We start from the raw sequence: 22,088 nt of genomic DNA, 5'->3' as shown, positions 1-22,088 counted from the left end.
TACAGCCTTTTTCGATTTCAGAATTAAATATCTGGCTTATTTAGCATTTTTCGACACATGTTCTTCTTAACTTTTATTTTAGTTTATATTGAAATATATATATAATGAGTTTTTTACACATTTTTTATAAATTCATAAATATTTGACAAAATCGTATATACCCGCTTTAAAGGAAAACTAAAATAACTCTGAAGTGGAAAGTCTATAAATATACATATATCGCAGAACATAGAAAATGCACAGTATATATTTCTATAACATCCCATCGAATTTTAAAAGTGGTTTAAGCGTGTTTTTCAAGTACATGTTTTGCACAATGTATCTAAAATATCCTGCACAAAGTGTTTCATGCGGATGTAGGTAAATAATGCAATGCCGTTATATAACGTCAGCAAGATGTTGCGTCTAAATATAGCATCAAGCAACTTCATGAAACTAAACGTGAACACGCATGTTTAAAGTGTTTTTATAGAAACATTGCATCGTCCGCATTTCATGAAATCATTGTGAATTTCCGTATTAATGTATACCGATGTTATTTTTGATTTTTTTTCTAGAACATTCTTTATCATTATGCGATTTCTAACACCACCCCTCTTGTATTACATGTAAAGGTAAAAATATAGGTATTGAATATATTTTTTATCTTGCCTGTATGTAGATGCGCGATGGTATCGTTGCAGTATCATAAGGTAGATCTTCTGTAATAACTCAGCCATATCATTCCGAAGCATTTAATGTACGTGGCAATTCAAACCATTATACGACTTCGTGTTATACAGACATGGTTTAATGTGAGCGCAATACGCGCGCTTGTACACAATTTCTTCTTTGTGATACAAGTATGTCAGGTAATTTATCACAAGCAGCGATTGCTGGCGATATACTAGTAAAGTTTACCCATCCTTGTTGCCTATCGGTTGATGGCATTCATGGGGAAATCTTTATTATCGCACAGTATGTACATGTACATTTATCACCCAGTAGTAGTTTATCTGTCTGCGTGTCTATCCAGTATCCAATCGCCCGTATATCTGCATGTTTTCCGTACTGTTTTCCGTACTGTTTTCCGTACTGTTCAGTCTGTCTGTCTGTCTGTCTGTCTGTCTGTCTGCCTGTCTGTCAGATTGTCCGTCTGTATGTCCGTCTGTCTGTTTGGTCGACCCTCTGTCCGTATTCTATCTTTATGCCCGCTCAATGACAGTGCTTCACTTATAAAATGTGGGTGCGCCGTTACCTTGTAAAACTCTTATATCATAACAAAGGAAACTACATTGTAATCTATTTACCGTTAGCAAGTATGATTCACCATACGTGTAAGTTTCACACACATATTTCTTTTCTGCATCACCGTCAATCCTTAGCATGAGTACTGTATACTGTACTAATAAAGAGCAGAAAGGCTATTATGGTACATATTATTTTTATAAGCTTGCTCACCGTGTTGTTCGGAAAGTTCGCATTTTTATTCATTGTGAATAACACATGATTTTGTATTTCTCCCTGTATTCGTGTACGTTCAAACTCGATCGTGGTTAAATCATATTGCTTATTGAAATGCATGTGAGTCTTTTTTTTTTTTGGGGGGGGGGGGGGGGTAGAACCAGTACTGATGCATATAATATAATGATGTCAAATCAAAGTATTTGGTATGGATGATACCTACTGTCGTAATCTAAGATGTGAGGTGCGATCGCATGGGGCCTATCATTTCTCTTATACATGTGTGAGCCCATTTTGACAATGTTAGATTGGAAAATACTTTAAACCATATCGCGTATGTTTTTAATGTACGACTATCTTATGCAAGAAATGAAACCATGGCAACTGCATGTATATACAGCTAAACCTAACAGTCGTTCAGAACCATCACGAGAGTAGGATGGTCATTATTTTCCACTTATCTGCTGGAATTGTGAATTGTGTGAATAAACGGGAATAAAGAAAACTGCAATCGTGTATCATCTGTACCGTTTATCATACCAGAAAACCACGTCTGAGCTGTAAACACATGCAAGATCGGTCTGATATGAAGGGAATGATCCAAATCTCCAATCATTTGAGTCGTGTTTAAGGATTGATCACGCTCCAGTCTTCAGTCCTTTGAGTCATGTGTAATAATGTAGATGATCAAACATGTGTTCGTGGCTACTTATGTTTATTTCTTATAGGAGCAATGTTACTTCGATTATCGGCTGCATTTATTATTGTACCAAAATATAGACATGCGTGAATCGTAACGAATGTAGGGTACCAAAATGTCACAAAATGTGGGTTATCAGCCTAGTTTAACATATACTTGAGATTGTTCCACTTCTATCAACAGATACCTCAAAGTTTTGTTCGAATGCTTAAACTCCCATAGTTATTGCAAGGTGTACGTTTCATCAATAGCATAGTGGTGTTTGTGCGTGCATCGCTCAAAAACTATCAACGTACTTCTATCAAAGATTCTTCAAATGCTTATCCACTGTACCCTCTTATATACCAGCAGTTTGTTTCATTTCCAATAAATAATATTTGCTTTTAAAGTATATATAATAGATAAATCTCGTTCTAAATAAAAATTAAAATACTGTTTTCTAGCGAAATGTATTATGTGCTGCACTAAATTTTGCTTAGCAGTCAGGTGATAGGAATAGTACGAAATTTCACTTTCGCCGAAATTCCCTATATTCGGCAATTTGAGAAGAATATGCAATGCATATATTTTTAACTGCAAGATAATGAAACTAATGAAAAAATGGTTTCCTTTGTGTACTAGTAAGTTAATTAGGTAGGAGTTCGGGTACACATTCCGGGTCCACTCATTATGCAGCCTCAGGCGCAGAAGAACCTCATTAAGTTCGAATAACACAAACACTGATCATCAATACAGGATGAGATGCGTCTTAATTGGTCTCAATGTGACAATATTTAGACCTGGTCGAAGTTTATTTGTTGTTCAACTTAAAGTTTATTGTTGTTTGAACAAGAGATATAGCGAAATAGTGTATATAGACAAAATTGTTTTATGTAAACATAACGATGGGAAATTTTCTATCGAGACTGTTTCGATCAAAACTAAAAGGTGAGAAGCGTTTTATTATTCATTTTTAAATATACTCTTTTTGATTTTAGTTAAAGAAGTTAAGTCTAGTGTACGGATATAGTTATGCTAGCATCAACATGTTAATATATTTGCTGGGTTTACACTGACCGTTTATCATAACCTTATTAAAATGTTAGGACGTGTATATTCTTCAATAACATTTATCTCCTTCAAAAGACAGTGCAAATTCAAAACTTTTTGACGAGTGAAATAAGACTTCTCTTTCCATTGGCAAGTAGAAACAGTGTATGTCTGTATGCCAGTCTGTCCGCCTATGTGTATTTTCGTCCCTCTGATCGTCTTTCTATCTTCTTGTTCGCTCAATAACGGTGCTCGGCTTATACACTAGGGCTGTGGTATTTCCCTGTAAAACTATTATATAATCACACAAAAAACGAATGTATTTACCATTAGCCAACTTGATTCATTATATAATGAGTCAGTTCAACAAAAGAACTCATTTCTTTTCTGCATTATCGTCGACCCTGAGCATATGTACATGAATACTGTATACTACAATGGAGAAAAGCAAAAACGCTTCAATCACGCATTATATTTCAATAAGGGCTGTATTGCCAATCAGGGCCTATCTCGATATCATTGTTCATGCCAACAACGGATTTTATGAGCTCACCTAGTCGTACAGAAAATTTGCAGTTTTATTCATTATAACTGATTTGGTTTTGTTAGTTTTTTAATCTTTAATCTCGATCATTTAAAATCCATGGCTTTTTGAAATGCACTCGATAAAAAATGATTTTTGCAAATAAACTTACTAGTAACTGTCGTTCAGAAGCATCACGATAGTAGGATGAGCAATATTTTCCATTTATCTGCTGGAATTGTGAATTAACGAGCATAAAGAAAACTGTAACCGTGTATTATCTGCACCGATTATCATACCAGAAAACCACTCGTGGACTGTAAACACATGCACGACGGTACTGGATATGGAGAGAATGATTACTGACATAATTGTTCGCGAACTCTCAATCTCCAACCCAATTGAGTCACGTGTAAGGATGGGTCACTGACATTATTGTTCGTGTTCAAGTGTTCAGTCCTTTGAGTCATGTATAATAATCACATCAAGGTCACCGAACACGTACTTGTCGCTACTTTCATTTACTTCTTGTTGATCAAAGATGTTTCGAATATTGACTGCATATATTAGTGTACGAACATGACGAATTGCGTGAATCGAAGTCACGGTACGTTAAAGCGGGTATATACGATCTTGTCAAATATTTATTAATTAATATAAAATGTGTAAAAAACTTATTATACATATATTTTAATATAAACTAAAATAAAAGTTAAGAAGAACATGTGTCGAAAATTGCTGAATAAGCCAGATATTCAATTCTGAAATCGAAAAAGGCTGTACAGCCGAATTCGCCAGCATGTATATCATGCATGTACGATGTGAATCTAAATTTAGTTTAACGGTTCATTTGAAATTCCTGCAGCGATATCGATTCATACGACACACGAACACTTTCTAAAAAGACGAATGCATCGGTTATTGTAGGAAAATAATTACGAATTATCTTCGTCACAATCTGCTCGGGGTGCTAATTTTTATTTGCTGTATTTTATTAAATTCGTCTTAAATGTATCATTTTTCTTGCATATTGTGTGTTATTATAACATATTTGTATCAATATTTTACAATTCAGCACATATAAAAATCGTATATACCCGCTTTAATGTGGCTTATCAGCCTTATGTCAAATTTTCGTTCAATCGTTTTATGCCAAACAGAGCTAACAAAGTTTTATTCCAAGTTTCACTCAAATTAAAACTGTGCGACGTCCATAACACTGTGCTTAAGCAATTTATTATTCAAATAAAAACGTTCAGCTATAAAAGATTCTCCAAATACTTATCGACTATTCCTTATTAATTACCGGCAGTTGTTGCAAACCATTTAAATGATGCTTTTTAGAAATTATGGTAAATAGACTCGTCATAAATAAAAAAATCATTATGTACTGAAGTAAACTTTGCCTAGCCGTTAGATTACAAAATGGTACGAAATTTCAATATCTCCGAAATTCACGATTTTACAGGCAATATGAGTGGCATAGACATTACCTGGAATTTGTAACTGTTAGATAATGAAACGAATGCATAATTGTACTCTTAGTAGGCTGGGTACATATAGCAACAGAAAACATAACTTTCTCCACTGAAGAGGTTGGGACAAACTCGTGTTAAGCTTTCGGTTCACTCAAAACTTGAGGATACACACATGTATCACCAATAAGAGAAAAGATGCGCCCCTAATTGGCTTCAATGTGACAATATTTATACATGGATGATGCTTATTTGATGTTGAGATTAAAGTGAACTCTTGTTTGAACGAGGAAAAAACGAAATAGTGTATATAGACAAACGCGTTCAATATAAATTGCACAATGGGGAATTTTCTATCGAGACTGTTTCGATCAAAACCAAAAGGTGAGAAACGATTTATTATTCTTTTGTGAATATAATATTTGTAAAATTTTAAGTGTTACTGTAAGATTATGTAGCATCAGCAGATCCATATAAAAGTAAATAATACGTTTATATTTTTTGCATATCATAGCATTATTGGAAAGTATGAATTTCACATTGATATACACCGTATACTAGCATTCGCAGCTATTTGCGTAGGAGCGGCTCTTGAATAACCATATGCTATTGTTTTAATAATTGATGAGAACAGTACATATTGGGCCTTTTTGGCGATTGGACTCATTCTTCGTTTACCATTGGCAAGTGAAAACAACACGTATCGTCTTGAAATATTGGTGTCTGGTAGATGTCGTAAACTGTTTATTTCTGACCGGATGATGAACGCGATTAAAAAAACTCCGCTTTATTAAATTAAACCACAACAGTCAGCAGGACTGAGAGCATTACCGTTCTTTCACATAAAGCGGCAACATTATCCTTTTCTTTAAAGCGGGTATATACGATTTTTATATGTGCTGAATTGTAAAATATTGATACAAATATGTTATAATAACACACAATATGCAAGAAAAATGATACATTTAAGACGAATTTCATAAAATACAGCAAATAAAAATTAGCACCCCGAGCAGATTGTGACGAAGATAATTCGTAATTATTTTCCTACAATAACCGATGCATTCGTCTTTTTAGAAAGTGTTCGTGTGTCGTATGAATCGATATCGCTGCAGGAATTTCAAATGAACCGTTAAACTAAATTTAGATTCACATCGTACATGCATGATATACATGCTGGCGAATTCGGCTGTACAGCCTTTTTCGATTTCAGAATTGAATATCTGGCTTATTCAGCAATTTTCGACACATGTTCTTCTTAACTTTTATTTTAGTTTATATTAAAATATATGTATAATAAGTTTTTTACACATTTTATATTAATTAATAAATATTTGACAAGATCGTATATACCCGCTTTAATACCAAACTCCCGAATTCCTTTAGAACTTAACCTAGCGTCTGTCTGAACACGTGCAGCACGAGTTATCTCGCGTTTAGCGTCAGATGAATCTGTAGTGTCGGCATGGTGCCAGAGTTACGCATTCCGAGCGTTACTCTTGCACATGCAGATGCTACGAGTGTCTGGGCCACCATGTGCGGCAGACACGACTTGCATGGCTAAAAATAAGCAGCTGCAGCCATGAGCAAGTCTACCAATACTAAAGCTTTTGATCAGCAGAAGAATACAATCAGAAATGTACAAGTTAACAAAGACGATCAACAGGATTAACACTATTTTGAAGGAATTTAACAGGTTTTTTTTAATTTTTGAATGAGATAATACATTCCATAATATATTTTACAGTGTTAATAATGCATTTTGAACAATTAGAAGCATGAATAACCATGTGAGTACAATAATAATCAAACATTGGTTTTCCAAGTTGAGATAAACAATAATAGTGTTAGTTATTTTAAATCTTCGTCAGTACCCTGAAACTGATGGTAACTAAACTGCATGATACAGTAATTACTATTCACATCAATCATTATTTGTTAAGATATAACAAAAACAGCTGTGTGTTTAGACCCTGGTGTTTATCACAATGAGTTACTTTATTTATTTTCTAATAAGTAGCAAATAGAGCTAAACATGTTTATGCATGAAGTTGTTAATACGATGCCAATTATTACATTATAACATATATATGATATCTAACACTGTGTGTACGCAGTTGTAAACCCCCATATTGAGGTGGATGGATATATTGATTTGCATTTGTCCCTCAATGTGGCTATCTGTACATCCTTTCGTCTGTCGCAATATTGTATTGCACGTTATTCAATAGTATTGCCACTGAAGGGATAACGCTAAATAATCAAAGCGCTGAAGGCACTGAATTTGTTCGCTGTTGTATAATCTAAGACGCAACTCAGTTTTCAAAATTATGTTATAGCTTTTATATAAAAAGTTTGAAATGACCACAACCAATTCAAATTTATAAAGAGGTTGTCTTAAAGCACAGGTCGAGATGTGTTGTTTTTTTCAAAATCATTGATACAGCTAATCAGTGTGCACAGGCTAATCTTATTTGACATCCTTTAAGCCCCGTTTTCCCTGAAAGCAGCCAATATGTACAGATTTCAATGATTAACACTAGACTGGCCAACGTTGTCTGACAAGCTGTTAAATACTTTTGAATACATACACACTATGTAGTGTACCGGTGGGAACTATAAACATGCAGATGCGGTGGTTATAGCAGACGCTTTTAGCATTTGTCGTCTGCTTAATTTTATTGCAGTTATCCACACAGGCAGTCACGGGTTACGGTTACTAGCGTAGTTAAGCCCATACAGATTTGCAAAATTGCCTCTACATTATTTGTGAGCTAACGCTCACAAAAAAAACTGTTTGACCACGATGTAAACTTTCGCACCTTGATATTTTGGTTCTTTTATCGACATGTGAAGTATATGATATAAAAATCATATTTTGTTTTACAAAATGCCTTTCTTCCATGTATACAAATATCCAGTGTTAATTGAATTGTCTAAGATTCGGTGTCGTATATTGACAAATAAAATGCCAACAACCCGCTTGCTAATCAGAAAAAGTGGAGCTGTGAGCTGTTGTTTTTTCCTCTTTAATGGCTAATCAGTTTGGCTGTATCAAACCATCGCTCACAATGACCGTCACTCACGTAAGACAGGTTTTATTTAGTAAATAATTTGTTTGCTTTTAATCATTTATTATCTAAAACGATATAACTTGGCATAAATACGATGGTGAGAAACGCCACTGATTGAAATAATTTACACAATACAATTAATATACATGCACCGCAATATGCGGATGTATTTATAGGTGCTACACAGAAACTTACCTGAAAAAGTATTACATTAGCAAAATATTTCCGACGGTTTGCACTAGTATTTTAAATTGGAAATGCAGTTTGACGTAGCCACCAGCAGTGCACAATAAACGTGTGTATCATACGATGTAGCCAGCAAGCTGAGTACTCAATGTATCTGGAGTTGTGGGATTAAATTGAACGTCACAAATTATCAGATGATGTTGTAATCAACATTTATGAATTCAAATGCGTTTTATTTTTAGTTAAATGTTGAATAGAATCACTTCAGTATATACATTCTGACGCAGTTGCTAGGGCGACCGCTTTACTAAGTTAGACTGTTGTTCTAAAATAAGCACAATCTCGAATCTCTGATTTATCGAGGAGGTTTCTTTCGAGTAGATAAGATAATATTCAAATGTAGATACATATCTTTCAGTAATACGTGTAATAAACAAGTGTAAATGTTTTTGAAGAGGATTTTCTGCATTTCTTTAGCATTAAGGTTAAAGCGTTTATAGCGATTCAAATTCTAGATAATGCCTAGTTACAATAACAGTATAGCTAAATTTGTAAACGTGTATGTATGTAATAAGAAAGAATGGCAAGCATGTGCGACTTTTTTTATTTTGAAACTGTGTAGTGAACTCAAGAAAAATGACAAGTGTCTTCTATAATTTACTTTCGCGATTCCGACCAAGCAAGTAAACTAGTGTTTCAGAGCAAATCAACAACCCATCCAAATAACAATAGCAACAACTGCCACGGTAAATTACTGTACCAATTCTAAGTGCGAACGTCCAGGAACTAAGATTTACTTCATTTATACTTTGCCATGTAGTTACCTAAAATGTATCCATTTTGCAGTTTGGAACAACCTATACATTGACCGGTTAAGAGGCGCCTTATGAACATATTTTTGCTACAGCACATTCAGTCAGTGCGTTTCATTTGTAAAGGTAGTTGTGTTGCATGATTTCTTAAAAATGTCAGTTATATACAAAGATAATAAGCATTTCGTAATAATATTTGTTCTTATTTCAAGCGTCATCAGAGCCTGCAGCTGAAGCCAGTCAAGAATCTCCGCCCGCTAAAGTAGACGAGGCCCCTAAAAGAGCATCGTCAACAGCAGTAGCCGCGAAGCCATCCGGGGAGCAACGAGCAAAATCGCAGAGCGTTATCGGTAACCAACTATCTTCAGCCTATTTAATCAACTCATAGAAGTTGTTAGGATCAGTTTTATTTTCAGTTGACTTAAGCACAAGGTGATCATGTTGAGTTTTTGTGGTCACCCTATTTACTGCGTCCGACGTCGTGCGTTCTCAACTTATAGTTGGTTAGCGCTCTATATGCCACATTTTTCATTCAACCTTGATGAATCTTAGAAATGTGTTTTGAGTTCGAATCTGGGTTACGTGCGTCCCAAAACTAGCTCACCGAGTCAAATATAAAAATAACGTTGTAATCACCCAGGAGGCACCATTTATAAGTCAGCCTCGATACAACTAAGTGAAATGTCTTATATTTTTACTAAATTAGTTAATTTTAAGGCTGGGTAATGTGTGTCTAAAAGGTTAAAACAATAGGTCACAAGGTCAAATCTTAGAAAACCGTTGTTACAACTATAGAGTCAACATTAATGACTCAATTTTGATCAAACTTGATAAGATAATATCTTGACAATTTATAGGCCAAATTTAAATCAAGGCCACGTGCGATCTTAAAACTCCAGGGGGGGGGGGGGGGCATGCATGAATCTAGCAGGATGAAACTCGGTCAAAAGGTTAACATTGACAATATCTAGGCCATGTTTGAATCCGGGTCAGATGCAGCAAAATACTAGTTCACCTTGTTAAGTTTTTAACGGTTGGTGTCCATAGATTCAGGTGAGCGCTTAAGAGCCGTTGTGGCCTTTTTGTTTCTTATTTTGAAACTTTTAAACAGTATTGGTAACTCAATACAAATGACAAATACCGTTAAATCCGTCATTTGCGTGATTATGAGCTCACTAGTATCAAGGTGCATGATCAACGTGATTTTCTGGCGGGACAGAATGTAAACACACCGTTAAGAAATTTATGTTTGAAAATTTCTCAAGTTATCGAAATACATTTGCAAAATTCTTAAGTGCATAAAAGACAGTTTTCTTACAGTTTGCGTAGATATCTCAAGGTATAAGAATTCATCACTGAATACGTCACAAATCGGTGACAAAATTTCACGTTGCGTGAAGCATAACCGTGTACAATGAATACAGTTCTAACGGAAAAAATCTGTATTTATGCACTAGTTGAAATCCTTCAGACAAATTGTTTAAAAAGTTATTTGGAAAGAAGCACCACTTACCGGTTTGTTTACATCCATTTACATTTAATTGTGAAACCCACAAAGCCACGTGACCCTGCACCCTGAGTAACCTAGCCGTTCAAAGCAAATCAACACGCCGGCCATTTATCCAAACCAGCGGCAACAGCTACCACGGCAATTCACTGAATTTATAGTGTAACAATTATATAATTGTGAACGTCAATGAACTTGGTTTCGCCTATATGTATGCATATTATTACACAAACTGTGTCCGTTTTGTCCGTTTCTCGGGCCGCTTATTCAAGGGCCGGTTATGTGGCGTCTTATGAGCTTATGTTTTTGCTTGAAACATCTTAAGACACGTGCTAATCATAGGTGAACGAAGTTGAGATGCGTACCTCCGTAGACAAGGAAAGCCTACACACAAACATAATAATCATAACGTTGTATTTATTGTTCGCTTTGTCCGTTTCATGCGCTATCAGAGCCTGTGGCAAAAACAAGTCAAGCATATACGCCCCCTAGAAGAGCATCAATAGCAGTAGCCCAAACGCCATCCGAGGAGGGACGAGCAAAATCGCAGAGTATTATTGGTACAACCAAATATCTTCAGCATATTCATTCAACTGATAGTAGTTTTAGGATCATTATTTGTCAGCTTTACCAAGCTCGAAGTGCTCATGATGAGCTTTTGTGCGTCATTCGTGTTGCGTCGTTTGTCTTTTGCTGTGTGTCGTGCGTCGTCAAAGTTTAGCTCGTTGCCACTCTAGGTGTCACACTTTTCATCCCAGGTTAAAATTGTATTGGTCGAAATAATTTTCTTGTTAATATTTCGGCTAAAGTTCGAATCTGGAATACGTGCATCCAAAAACGATGCTACCAGGTCAAGTCTTTAAATAACGCGTGACTACTGTCGAAGCTTCAGTAATTACTAAATTTTGATGAAACTTGGTCGGAATCCTGTAACGATATCTACGACATCAAGGTCCAAATACTAGGTTACCAGGTAAAATCTTAAAGAAAACTCTTTTTTACCACACTAGAGGCCACATTTATGACTCAATCATGATGCAATAGATGTCAAAATGTCTACTATTTATACATCTAGACCAATTTTGAATGTGGGTCAAGCGTGTCCAAAATTTTGTCACAAGGACTCTACAATGTCAAGTCCAATTTCGAATCTGTGTCAAAAAACTAAGTCACCGGTCATGTCTTCAACAAATGGTGTACCTTGAAGTCAGGTAAACGCTTCATTGCACTGAGGACCGGATTTTAATTATGAAAACATTTAATATACAATACGTGTGTGCCAAGAAATGATAATCCATCCGCACGTATTGTTATTTCACATTATGTTTCTCATATTCAACTTTACCAAAAAGGTATATTTCACATCGTTTCGGGATAGTTCAAGAGTGATGATGGAGGCTGGTAGTAAATATTAATGATAATACTGGTATTTAGTTTTGTAATTTAATTTTAACAGAATCTGTACGTACATACAGAAGGTAGACTGTAGTTCTAAAACATACAAAAGCTTCGTATATCGAATTTCTTGACAAAATAAGATAAAATTTGAAGAGTGGATGCATATCATTCAGAAACGCCTGTAATAGACTAGTGTATATGTAGTTTAATGGTGATTGTTTGTTCTTCTTTACCATTCATGTTTATGCGTTTATAGCGGAGACAAAAACCTTTTATTAAACTCAATAAATTAACATTATAGTAAAATTTGGTAGATGTATATTAACTGGTATCATAACGAACGACAATAACCAGCGAATGTTGTATTGTGTGTGTGTGTAAGGAACTCGTTATAAATTACAAAACCGTTAAGGTTAGTTGCGCGAATACCTACCAATGTACAAGCCATTTAAAGCAAAACAACAAGCCAGCCAAATAAACAAATCAGAATTAACAGCTGCGGAAAGGCACCATATTAATACTGTAGCAAGTCTAATTGTGGATATACTGCTTTTGTTTCAAGTTCATGTATAAATGTAGTAACCTTAATTGGGTCAGTGTTTGCCTTTTCTGGGACCGCGTATACAAGGGCCAGTTATATTTTTAAGCCCCTGGATCGAATGATCGGGGGTATATTGTCTTTAGCCTGTCTGTTTGTCATTGTGTGTGTCTGTCCCAAAACTTTAACCTTGGTCACAACTTTTGCAATATCGAAGATAGCAACTTGATATTCGGCATTCATGTGTATCTCATGGAGCTGCACACTTTTAGTGTGAAAGGTCAAAGTCAATGTCATCCTTCAAGGTCAAAGGTCAAATATATGCCTTCAAGGTGCAGTAGGGGGCTTTGCGTTTCACAAACACAGCTCTTGTTTCTTACTAGAAACATATTGCGGCACTTGCTTTCCACGGGTGGATGAAGCTGTGTTGCGTACTTACGTCAAAAATAAAATAAAACATAAGCATTTTGTTATAAGTATTTATCTTTTTGTCTTTTAAGCGGTATCAGCGCCTGAAGCTGAATCTAGTCAAGAAACTTCATCCCATAAACTAGACGAAGCCGCTGGAAGTGCACCATCAATAGCAATAGCCGGAAAACCATCCGAGGAGCGACAAAGAAAATCGGAGAGCGCAATCGCTACGACCACTATGGCCCAGACTGGACACGTTCAGTTGATAGTTGATTTCGACAACGAAAGAGCGAGAGCGGACACGCCCTTTGCAGAGGAAACTGTAAAAATTGCACTCGAACAAAGCCGAAACGAACTGGTCGCCGAGTCGATAGAAATACTGGAACAGTCTAAGTCTGATACTGCTCCAAACGAATTGCTACCAAATGAGCCACCGGCAGCTAATGATAGTGAAGGGTCCAAACCCGAGGAGACCTCTCATGAAATCGAATCAAAGTCCGTAGCTATCGAAGATGAATGCAGCCTTGTTACAACAGCGCCAGTTGAAAGTGCACCTCAAGAAGAACCAGAAACAAATGAAAAACACATCGTTCAGGAGGAATCAATAAAAACAGACCAAGATCAAGGGGACCAATCCGACAAACCAACGCCCGTGGGAAGCGACGGTGGCAACAGTGATGCTCATTCAAGTCCAGAAACCACAAATGTGATCGAGGAATCGTGTGATATGGTAACCGAGGTGTCGCAAGAACAATCTGCGGAAATCAAGCAGGAACAGACTCAAGAAGAAACTCCAGAAGAAGTTTCCGAAAAAGAAGCAAAACCCGAAACAAAGGAGGAAAGTGAAAAGCATGAGTCACATGTAGAACCGGAACCACCTGCTGCACAGGATACACAAGAAGAATATGAACAAGCAGCTGAACAGACGCCAGTAGAACATGAACAAGGAATTGAAAAGGAGCCACAAGTAGAACCTGAACAAGCAGCTGAACAGAAGACACAAGTAGAAACTGAACAAGCCCCTGAACAGGAGACACCGGCAGACCCTGAACAAGCTGGTGAACAGGAGACACAAGCAGAGCCTGAACAAGCCGCTGAACAGGAGACACCAGTAGAATCTGAGCAAGTGGCTGAATATGAGACACCAGCAGAACCTGAACAAGCAGCTGGACAGGAGACACCAGTTCAACCTGAACAAGCTGCTGAACAGGAGCCACAAGTAGAACCTGAACAAGCTGCTGAACAGGAGACACCGGCAGAACCTGAACAAGCCGCTGAACAGAAGACACAAGTACAATCTGAACAAGCTGCTGAACAGGAGAAACCAGTAGAACCTGAACAAGCTGATGGACAGGAGACACAAGCAGAACCTGAACAGGCCGCTGAACAGAAACAAGAGACACCAGTAGAACCTGAACAAACTGCTGAACAGGAGACACCAGTAGAACTTGAACAAGCTGCTAAAGATGAAAAACAAGAAGAACCTGAAAAAGCTACTGAACAGGAGACGCGAGTAGAACCTGAACAGACAACTAAACAGGAGACACCAGTAGAACCTGGACAAGCTGCTGAACATGAGACACCAGTAGAACCTGAACAAACAGAAGAACAGGAGACAATAGTAGAACCTGAACAAGCTGCTGAGCAGGAGACAACAGTAGAGCCTGAACAAGCGACTGAACCGGACACATCAGTTGAACCTGAACAAGCAGCTGAAGCGGAGACACTAGTAGAATCAGAACGAGCAACTGAACATGAGACACAAGTAGTATCTGAACAAAGTGCTGAACCGGAGACACGAGAACAATCTGAACAAGCAACGGAACAGGAGAACGAAGCAGCATCAGAACAAGCAACTGAGGCGGAACAAAAACAACCAGTGGAATCCGAACAAGCAACCGAACAAGCAAATTCAGAAGAACCAGAAAAGGTAACTGTGCACGTTACATCAGCAGATTCGGAACCGGCAGCTGAGGAAGAAAATCAAAAAGAACCTGAGGAGACAACATGTCAAGAACAAATAGAAGAGTCGGAACAATCCGTTGAACCTGAGCAAAAAACTGTGCAGGAACAATCGGTCGAATCTAGCCACGCAACTGCGCAAGAACAATCCGTAGAACTTGAACATGCAACTCAACAAGAACAACCGGTAGAGTCCGAACAAGGGACGCAACATGTAGAAGAACTATCAAGAGAACCTGAAAAATTATCAGCTCAAGAACAACCAGCAGAATCCGAACCAGAGCCCGAACAGCCAACTGAACAAGACCAATTCGTAGAGTCTGAACAAGTTACTGGACAAGAAAAAACAACAGAATCTGAACAAACAAATGAAGACGAAACTGCACAAGAGGCCTCTACAGAACCTGAACAAACGACTGTTCCTGAACAGGCGGCAGAGGTCGAAAACGTGACACCACAAGACAATACTATGGAACCACAAAATGTGGATGCGTCTGAAGGGAATGAAGTACCAGAAGCAGTGGATGTTCAACCGAGGTCCGAAGAAGGCATAAGTGATGAGCAGGCAGGGGAGCAAGATACAGCCAATGACTTGGTTTCCGAATCTTCTTAAACTGGAGTGACATTTACCAATATGAAATCAATTTGTAAACAACATTATTTCCCACATGTATTGCACTTTTGTTTGTCATATATATTTGCATATTCTTTCTATTATCTATTATCTATAATAGCTGCTTTGCATAATTTCACTAGCATGGTGACTTGTTTAAATACATATATTTATTTCTTACTAATATCAATAAATCATTAAAACCGTAGAAATGTACTATAGCTCTTACATATAATTTTCAAATCGGCAAGTGAAAGGAACACAAAAAATCAAACAAATAAAAAAAACACTTCTACGCATATTCGCGTGCACTATCATACAAAGCGTCATACATGTGTGGCGTTGCTTGTACGTGATACGAAATACTAGTAGACTGCGTCAATTAATCGGGGAAAAAATGCTAAGGATCGTCAGAACCCACAATACTTATTTCCAAATATAATAACCATAATGGATTTCCTTGTGAATTTTACAATTCCACAAATCGTTTACATGATTAATTACAGTTTTCCTTATTCTATACCGAATTTATCTTTCTCGTCGCTAATACTTTTCCACATGATTTATCATAGAAAGTATTGTTTTGATGTCGTTTACCAAAATTTTACACTTCACATATTTGCTCATATGTTATTACGAATGTAACTTAAGGTAATATGTGAAAACAAGTAAAGCTCTGTTCCGTTATGTTATGTTACAGAATTATTGCGGAGATGAGGAATGTGGGTTGCGACTATAAATAACGTGTACTGAACACTTTCCAATAATTTTCATGCGTGCACAATTTTCGAGGATATAACCGCAATGTTTTGAATAGGCATTGATTTACAAAAATCATTCAGTTTATTATTTACTTGATCAATAGAAATTTACGCGCCTACGAAATTGACGTTTGCAAGCATATTTTTACAGTTAATGTAATGTTTTTCAATAAAAATACATTTCTAACACAAAATACAAACATAATATAATTGCGCCGAAAAGTGGATCTTATCTCTAATCTCTTCCCGCATGATTTCGATCGTATTTTCGTTCATTTGTTTTGAAAATAAAACCCCGAAAGCTTTACAAAAAGAAGATTGGTGAAATAGAAAACGTGATTAGTATTGAATACAGCTCAGTTTATTTCCTCGGCAATTAAACGTGCAGTCCGCACAGGCTAATCAGGGACGACACTTTCCGCTTTTAAGGTATTTTTAGTTTCAAGGAAGTCCCTCCTTACCCAAAAATCAAGTTTAGGCTGAATGTGTCGTTCCTGATAAGCCTGTGCGGACTGCACAGGCTAATCTGGGACGACACTTTACGCACATGCATTATGCCCAGTTTTCTCAGAACGCGACACCACTAATCGAATCTCAAATGGTTTATATTAATTGTGGTATGGACATTATAATGCAGAAAAATAGCAGGAATACGGAATCCGGATAGTGCCATCTATAATCTCGCCCTTCTTTCATCAAGGGCGACACAAGACACACGAAGCGATACACGATATTTTGCGCGACAGTCGCGGCGACGCACGATATTTTGCGCGACAGTCGCGGCGACGCACGATATAGAAAACACGATATATCGCCTTTTGGGCTTCCTACAAAAGGGCGATATATCGTGTTAAATATATCGTGCGTCGCCGCGACTGTCGCGCAAAATATCGTGTATCGCTTCGTGTTTCTAGTGTCGCCATTGATGAACAAGATTATAGATGGCACTATCCGGATTACGTATGGAAAGGACGTGTGGTAGAAGAACGTTGTAAACTAGTTCATAGTGACGAGTCGAGGTAACTGTCACACCGAAGCAAGAAGTTGCATAAATATGTGCAGGGTTTTCAATAAGGCTTACAAGGATGTCATATTTGAATCGAAAGAAGGGGGGGGGGGACTAAAAAGTTCTGGAAGATGCACCACCGAACAGTTTCAATAATGAGGACGAACAATCTTGCATATGTAAGATTTTCGCTGTTACTTTCGGCTATCTACTGAATCAGCATTTTTTAATCTATGTGAAACGTGGGGGAAAATCTTTTTTGGTTATAAACTTGAAGGTCGATAAAACAATATTCACATTGGTCGACCATTGTTTGAATTTCTCAGCGTTTTACGCCCTTTGTGTAATGATTTAGGCATTTTCCACGAGTATACAAGCATATTTCATAAGAATATGGATGATAACCCCCTTAAAGATTTTCATTTAAAACAAAAGTCATCTTATGCTGTTCTGTTATAAATGTGCCATGCTTTCAATAAGTTTTTCACACCTCAAAGAAGACGCACATTTTGCGTTGGTTGTTTTTAGTTCTGATCAAAGGTATTACCGCAATTTCTCTAATTTTTTTGGACACCCCTGTTTAAGCCAAAATGATAATTTTTCATGACTTTAAATTTTGGACATCGGGTTTTCGTCCATATTAAATGAATAAATTGTCGGGCAGTTTATTTTACACGGATATTATACCAGATTTACCGGTATACCCTGTCGAGCGCATCTGATGACACTTAGATCATGCGTTTCTATAAACCGATTAAGGTCATAAAAACTGACAGACGAGTGCCTTAAGGTGTTGGACCTTAACAATTGCTTTATTGTGTAAATAACTACATGCATGTATGTATACCGGTATTAGACAATGGGTTCACCCAACAGCTTAAAGTGAAACATATACAAAAGTAATGTATACTAGTATATGGCATGGTATATATAAACCACGTGCTGTAATTGGCTGAATCAACTGTCGCTATACAAATTGCATACCCGTATCCGATCGTCTATGCAATACATTTTCGAAGACCTATTTTTGTTTCAAAATTTTCGGAAACATGTATTTTTGAATATCTTTGTATCTAAATTTTCGGACACGAGAAAAAATAGCCAAATATAGCTGTAAATAGTTAAAGGAAAAAACTTAGCAATACATCATGGTAAAAATGTTAATTTATTTGTAGTATTTTTTTACGGATAATTATCGTAGTTTTCATAAAATAAAAGAATTTCTCACGCTCTTTATTTCCAAAGGATTGTGGACGGAGATGCGCACTGATGAACAATTAAGTACGGAAGAAAATATTGCAGTGCCGTGAACACAACCAAGCATTTAAGTAACGCCGGTTATTTGGTGATTTTTTTAAACAGCTAACTTTATGGTATTAAGATTGGAGACTACAACGGGAAACTTGCGCGACGGCTGCTTACTATCAACTAAAAAGTTGCCGGTAAAAATAGTGAAACTTATCTTTGAAAACTGTCAAGTTTTTTCTTACATTTGCCTGACATACCTTTTTTTTTATTTCTTAAAGGAATTCAGCTTAAAATGCTTTTTAACAAAATGTATGGTTATTTGTTGACCCTGTGCGCAAAATGTAAGTTTTTTTTACTAGAGTTGAAGTTGAGACTTTTAATAACATATTGCTTTGAATGAGTATATTGTGACCTCAGAGAGGAGTAGTAATTGTTCCATATACCAGATAAATATATCCCTACACCTACGTATTTTTACAATTTTAGAAAAATATACAATTTCGTTCCTACAGCTTTTAAAAAAACGCATTTTCGACGATGCTGCCAAGCATCGTCTAAGTTATCATATCATGAAAAAATTCTTCACAATGGCAACCCATGTAAAAGACCGAGCCAGTCCGATTGAGATAGCTCGATTTTTCTAATCGGCATACCTCGCTGATTATCATTATTAAAGGTATAGGAAGCTCAGCTATAAATAGGACAGCATATTCTGGGAAAAGATTTAATAATAGTTTGAAAACGTTAATTTCAAATCAGTTATATTCAATCCATTATATGTTTATAGATCAATGAAACAACTATGCATTTTCTGTATTGTATTTGACATTTGTCGTGATTCAGTAAATAAATTGCGAATTAAAACGTGTATAATTAACTTTCAACGCGATCATGAGTGTAAAGAAAACGAATTATTTCGAACCTGCCATTTGTAAACGTTGTAGCGACGATGGTATATAAACAGCATAATAGCCATATCATATCTGTGATACTCGCACTTCTGCGTGCTTTCTCATTTTGCATATTTAATAAATTTTTCAAACATAAATTACAGAGCTACATCAGTGCACATACTTTGTTTGACAATTCATTCGTTTGTTGGATATTGTTTGCTGTTTTAAACACATATTAGGTCATATCGCCGAGATTTAGTGAACCTTACCATGTGTTCATGGGCGAACTCACGTATTCAAGTGCTCTTACGACTATGTGCTCATACCCACTTTCGATCGGGAATCATCATGAAATTATTGCCGTACTTAACGAACAAACATGCCTAAGCTTATTGAATTAGAGAAAAAGAACAATAATGAAAAGAGAAAAAGTATATGTTCATGCACATGGGATTGTGAAATCACGTCCGTACACATAGCATCATTAACTTAGGAAAGGAAACAACGAAATATAAAGTTTGGTATGATATACATGTGAAATTAAAGAGCATGGTGCAATTAAAGAGCATGTCAAGTTTTGAATTTATATGCTGAAACGTAATGTTATAACCCACACACGTTTTACTGTAACAGACAGTTTTTTAAGATAAGTAGTACAGAAAATACACGTCGAATACCTTTTTAAAGATATTTCTTGTTATATTTGATCGTGAATGTAACCCGCCTCCCAGTTTCGCTGAAAGGATCAAGTTTCCCACGGGTACTACTTCCCCGTACCCCGATTTTTTTTTCGTATCCTACATTTTTCGTACCCAATTTTTTTTCGTACCCAAATCCTTGCTTGCAACCAAATTTTTTTTCGTACCCAATTTTTTTCCGCAACCAAATCTTGTTACGTACTTAATTTTTTTGGCATAATTTTTGTACCCAAAATTTTCGTAACCATTTTTTTCCTACCCAAAATTTTCGTACCCACATACACAATTGTGGTGATGTAGATAAACTTAAATAGAAGCTTTTATATCAATCCTCTTCAAAAGCATCGTCACACCAGTACTGTCAGTACTTTGATTTGTTATTTAAATGCCGTGTTGATTTCTTGTTTATTAGCCCGTTTTCTCCAGTCGGGTCGGGAACAACATTGATCGTAGGCAAGTCAAACCGGTCACAAATTAAACTGGCCTAGATGCGAAACTTACCCTAAAAAGTAACCAAAATACAATGCACACACTTAATGGTTTTCCTATTTTCTTATATTTACCGATATTTCATAGAAATGGACAGATTTAGATTGAGAAAGCGTTTCTCTTCATGTACAACTATAACTAAATTGTACAGGCTAAATTTAGACAAGAGCACCGCCTTGCGGGTGCAGACCGCTCATCTATTTTCTTTTTAAAGGTGAAGGGACTCTAATTTTCAATCACAAAGGAGGGAGGGGTGGAGTGAAGAGGGGTGTATAGTGTGGGGTTATGGACATTTATTACATTATCTTCCAAAAAAGGGAAAAAAAATTAAAAAAATCGGGGGGGATGGGGGGGGGGGGGATTTTTTTGGTGTGATGGTTGGACGGTATTTCAAACATAACCATTAAAAAAAATGGGTGGGGGGGTGGGGTATAGTGTGAGGGTGTGGTGGTAATTTGTGAGATGATCTTAAAAAAAAAAAATCAAAAAAAAAAATTGGGGGGGGGGGTTGGGTGGAGTGGGGGGGGGGGGTCGGGGGTATAGTGTGAGGGTGTGGTGGTCATTTGTGAGACGATCTTAAACAAAAAAAAATATTGGGGGGGGGGGAGGGGGGAGGGAGGGGGGGGGGGGCACGGGGGATGGTTTGGGTGGAGTCTATTGTGGTATGTCAGGTAAGAGTAGTTTTGTCAAAGTATCAATCAAATCTAATCATAAATAAAGAAGTTATGGCAATTTTAGCAAAATTTAATCATTTGACCTTGAGAGTCAAGGTCATTCAAAGGTCAAGGTAAAATTCAACTTGCCAGGTACAGTAACCTCATGATAGCATGAAAGTATTTGAAGTTTGAAAGCAATAGCCTTGATACTTAAGAAGTAAAGTGGATCGAAACACAAAATTTAACCATATATTCAAAGTTACTAAGTCAAAAAAGGGCCATAATTCCATAACAGTGACAACCAGAGTTATGCAACTTGTCCTTTTACTGTACCCTTATGATAGTTTGAGAGTGTTCCAAGTATGAAAGCAATATGTATGATACTTTAGGGGTAAAGTGGACCAAAGCAGAAATCTTAACAAAATTTTCAATTTTCTAAGTATAAAGGGCCCATAATTCCGTCCAAATGCCAGTCAGAATTACATAACTTTGCCTGCACGGTCCCCTTATGATAATTAGTAAGTGTTGCAAGTATGAAAGCAATAGCTTTGATACTTAAGGAATAAAATGGACCTAAACACAAAACTTAAACAAAATTTTCAATTTTCTAAGTATAAAAAGGGCACATAATTCTGTCAAAATGCACGCCAGAGTTATCTTACTTTG

General features: G+C 36.6%; 1 protein-coding gene across 50 annotated transcripts in view; it reads left to right on the top strand.

Annotated features, from left to right (window-relative positions):
* Positions 1-15,887, top strand: part of LOC127859320 (neurofilament heavy polypeptide-like) — a 57,871-nt gene extending 41,984 nt beyond the window's left edge. For all 50 annotated transcript variants that reach the window (XM_052396624.1, XM_052396607.1, XM_052396629.1 and 47 more), the window contains 3 exons: positions 9,455-9,592; positions 11,202-11,309; positions 13,186-15,887. In XM_052396624.1, the coding sequence (XP_052252584.1) occupies positions 9,455-9,592; positions 11,202-11,309; positions 13,186-15,671 (2,732 nt within the window). In that variant the 3' untranslated portion in view covers positions 15,672-15,887. The remainder of the gene's footprint in view (positions 1-9,454; positions 9,593-11,201; positions 11,310-13,185) is intronic.
* Positions 15,888-22,088: the final 6,201 nt, after the last annotated feature.

The sequence above is a fragment of the Dreissena polymorpha genome, chromosome 15, assembly GCF_020536995.1.
Source record: "Dreissena polymorpha isolate Duluth1 chromosome 15, UMN_Dpol_1.0, whole genome shotgun sequence".
Taxonomy (NCBI): domain Eukaryota; kingdom Metazoa; phylum Mollusca; class Bivalvia; order Myida; family Dreissenidae; genus Dreissena; species Dreissena polymorpha.
Note: the sequence above shows the minus strand (reverse complement) of the source record. Positions and strands in the feature narration are given on the sequence as shown.